Source organism: Arachis duranensis, chromosome 8, assembly GCF_000817695.3.
Source record: "Arachis duranensis cultivar V14167 chromosome 8, aradu.V14167.gnm2.J7QH, whole genome shotgun sequence".
Classification (NCBI taxonomy): Eukaryota; Viridiplantae; Streptophyta; class Magnoliopsida; order Fabales; family Fabaceae; genus Arachis; species Arachis duranensis.
In genome coordinates, this window is record NC_029779.3 from 17256323 (window position 1) to 17259409 (window position 3087).

Below are 3087 nucleotides of genomic sequence, written 5' to 3' on the forward strand. Positions count from 1 at the left end.
ATATTCCACGAAGATGCCGTCCGAACCTCAAATCAACAATTATTAGATTACTGGACAGCTCTTCTTAATTAGCTTATATTAACCACTCACTAATCTTTCACAATTTACAAAAGAGAAAGAGAAAAAGACATAGCAAACAAAAGATAAAGGTGATGATGATCGACTATATTAGGATCAGAAGTAGGTGAAGACCCACAAAATCCCTACATTGCAAATTGCTTTCGAAACCACTACTATACATTGCATGTTATTGGTAACATGACAATGAATCAGTAGAAGAGGAAACGAAAGGAAACTCAACAGGGAAAAAAAAACCCTACCTTGTATAGCTAGCTAGATAGCATTAATCATTTAATTACCAACTTAATTATGTAGCATTATTATTATTAGTATATTTGTTTAGTGCTAGTTAATTAAACTCACTGGATGGAGAGGGTATTATTGTGGAAGAATGGTGCGCAAAATCTGGCAAAGATCGGAAAGTGTGGCGCTAAGTGCAATGGATTCGGAACATAGCTTCTCATTCTCAAGGGAGAGTAGAAGATGCTGGTGCATGGTCACGAGTAGCTGGTTCTTCAGTTCTCGATTTTCGAGTCTCAACCGGTTCAATTGGACCGTCAGATTCTCCATGTGCTTTTTTTTCCTGCCGCGGGACCTTCGGGCCGATTCCCGGTTTGACTGCATGCGCCTCAGCTTTCTTTCCTCGCTCGAGTAAACCGACCGGTTCGACCCCTGCGAGCCGGAGCTACTAGGGGGGCTGCCCGGATGGTGGTTAATGAGGGAAAACAGGTCCTGTATTTCGGTTTCGGTCAGCATGAACTGAACCAGCTCGTGGTCTTGGAAGGTCATGGCTTTGCTCAAGTGCATAATTAGAAAGAACCGGCGAATTGAAAAGAGTGAAGCGGAGGGAGGAAGAGAGGGGAAAAGGGAGGAATCGAAGTAGGGGTGTGGGGGTATTTATGCAGAAAGGAAGGGGAGACACTTGGGGCCCACGGGAGCAATGGATTTTAGAAGGCCAAGGCCCCATTGGTCCAAAAATATAATGAAAAGTAGGGTTCACAAATCAGAGATGTATTTGTGATTCTTGTGTCTCTAATTAATAAAAAAATTGTTTAATTAAAGATTAATGTCAGAGAAGTGTGGTGGGGGATACAGATTGGGGTAAGCTTTATCGTTAATGGTAATAGAAATGGGGGCCTCAGGGGAAGATTAGCTTTAGCTTAATGACGAAGGATCAAACAAAAACATAAAAACAACAAAATGGATTAGAAAGTTGGGCAACACAATCACAGGTAGGTAGTGTATGGGAGCCCAAGTCATTTTAGAAATGCATATCATTATTATTATTCTTGGTGAACAAGTCGGTGAAAGTTGCATTGCTAGCTACAAAACATTAAAAAGAAGAATATACACATCATATATAAGGTCAAGGAAGACCAACTAATTAACGTTTAATTTAATATGTGAAAAATCACCCATCATTACCATATATAGCTGTTTATGTTTGTGGCCACACATTTATTCTTTTTTCATTAATTAAGATATCACAATTAAAAAAAAATATAGGATACTAATATATTATCTGTCAACTTATTATCAATAATGATTAATTATTATATTTTAAATACATATAAAGAGACACATTCAAAAAATATATCTATAAAAATATTTCTGTTAAATACAACCATAAAAAAGACATTTTTATTAGACACATCCACAAAGGCACTTCTATTAAACACAATTATAAATAAGAATTGATAGATATTGACAAAAATATTGTTGATAACATATCAGAATTGCAATTAAAATACTCCCTAAATTTTAACTCAATAATTAAAATGGTCTCTCAATTTTAAACCGTAAATTAAACAAAATTTTCCAAGACATGTTAACCTTCCCGATGGCATATAAGATAACAATCAAAACGGTCCATGAATTTTAACTAGATAATCAAAATGGTCCTTTAATTTTTTAAATTAAGCAAAATAGTCTATCGATTTTAAACTGTAAATTAAGATGGTCTCTCCATCAAATCTATAACAAAGCCTCTTTCCCCTCTAATATCTGAAAATAGACTCTTGCCATGAATGTGGGTGAAAATATCTCATTTTAATTTGTGAAATGTTAACATTGTCATTTCATCTGTTACTCAAACCTGGTCTATAACCACAATAATCTCGAAACTAAATATAACAGATACTCTCTCCAACAATCTCTCCAATTAAACTATTATTACCCCAATAAACTAGGATAACAACTAGTAAAGACTCCGTCAAAACCAAAACAGAAAAAAATACAAATAACCGAAAAAGAAGAAGGTTACACAATATATATACAGGTGACTTACCCAGTCACAGGTACACAGTACATTGAGTTTTACTCTAAATTACTCTTACTTACTTGAGCGTTGAAGTTTCTTTGCAGGTGTCCAACGACCAACACTACCGTCTCAGCAGGACGAGCTATACTTCGAAGCGTTTAGATTTACACAGGAACATCATTAATTTAAATTGTAATACATTAGCCTTATCATTAATTTAATAATTCAATTTGTATTTTTAACATGTTGACAATTCACATAAGGACAACATTGTTCCATCAAAGAGGTTTAAACTCCAAAATTTATGAAATTTGTGCCAACTCCAAATTTTAAACCACCATAAAATAAGAACTAATTTATTGTTGTTTAGGCACTTGCTGTATTTTGTACGGGGCTTTATTAGAGCTTTATTTTATTTGGAATGCTTGATTTTTTTTTGTTCATAACTTTATTTTACAGTTTGCATATATAGTTCTCGTTTGCAACCAAAATTCTCGGGGTTGAATATGTATAGTCCTTTTTCTTAGGAAATTGTTGATGAAATGTAAGATTTGATTATATAAAATGCAAATTTTATATTCTTATGTGAATTCTATTTTTACCAACATTCATGATAAGAATTCTATTTTTACTTTTTTAGATATCAGAAGAAGAATTTGACTTTTTTGTAGATCTGATAGAGGGATTATTTTGATTTACAGTTAAAAATCAAGGAACTAATTTAATTAATTAGTTTAAAAAATTAAGAAATTATTTTGATTTTCGAA

The 3087-nt window shown here is 33.5% G+C and overlaps 1 protein-coding gene across 1 annotated transcript; it reads right to left on the reverse strand.

Moving 5' to 3' along the window:
* Positions 1 to 438: 438 nt before the first annotated feature.
* LOC107461129 (bZIP transcription factor 2) lies at positions 439 to 849 on the reverse strand. Its single transcript, XM_016079593.1, has one exon. The coding sequence runs from the start codon at positions 847 to 849 to the stop codon at positions 439 to 441; it is 411 nt and encodes a 136-aa protein (XP_015935079.1).
* Positions 850 to 3087: the final 2238 nt, after the last annotated feature.

Coding starts and splice junctions, on each gene's coding strand:
- LOC107461129 (XM_016079593.1), bottom strand. CDS start 849: ATGACCTTCCAAGACCACGAGCTGGTTCAGTTCATGCTGACCGAAACC.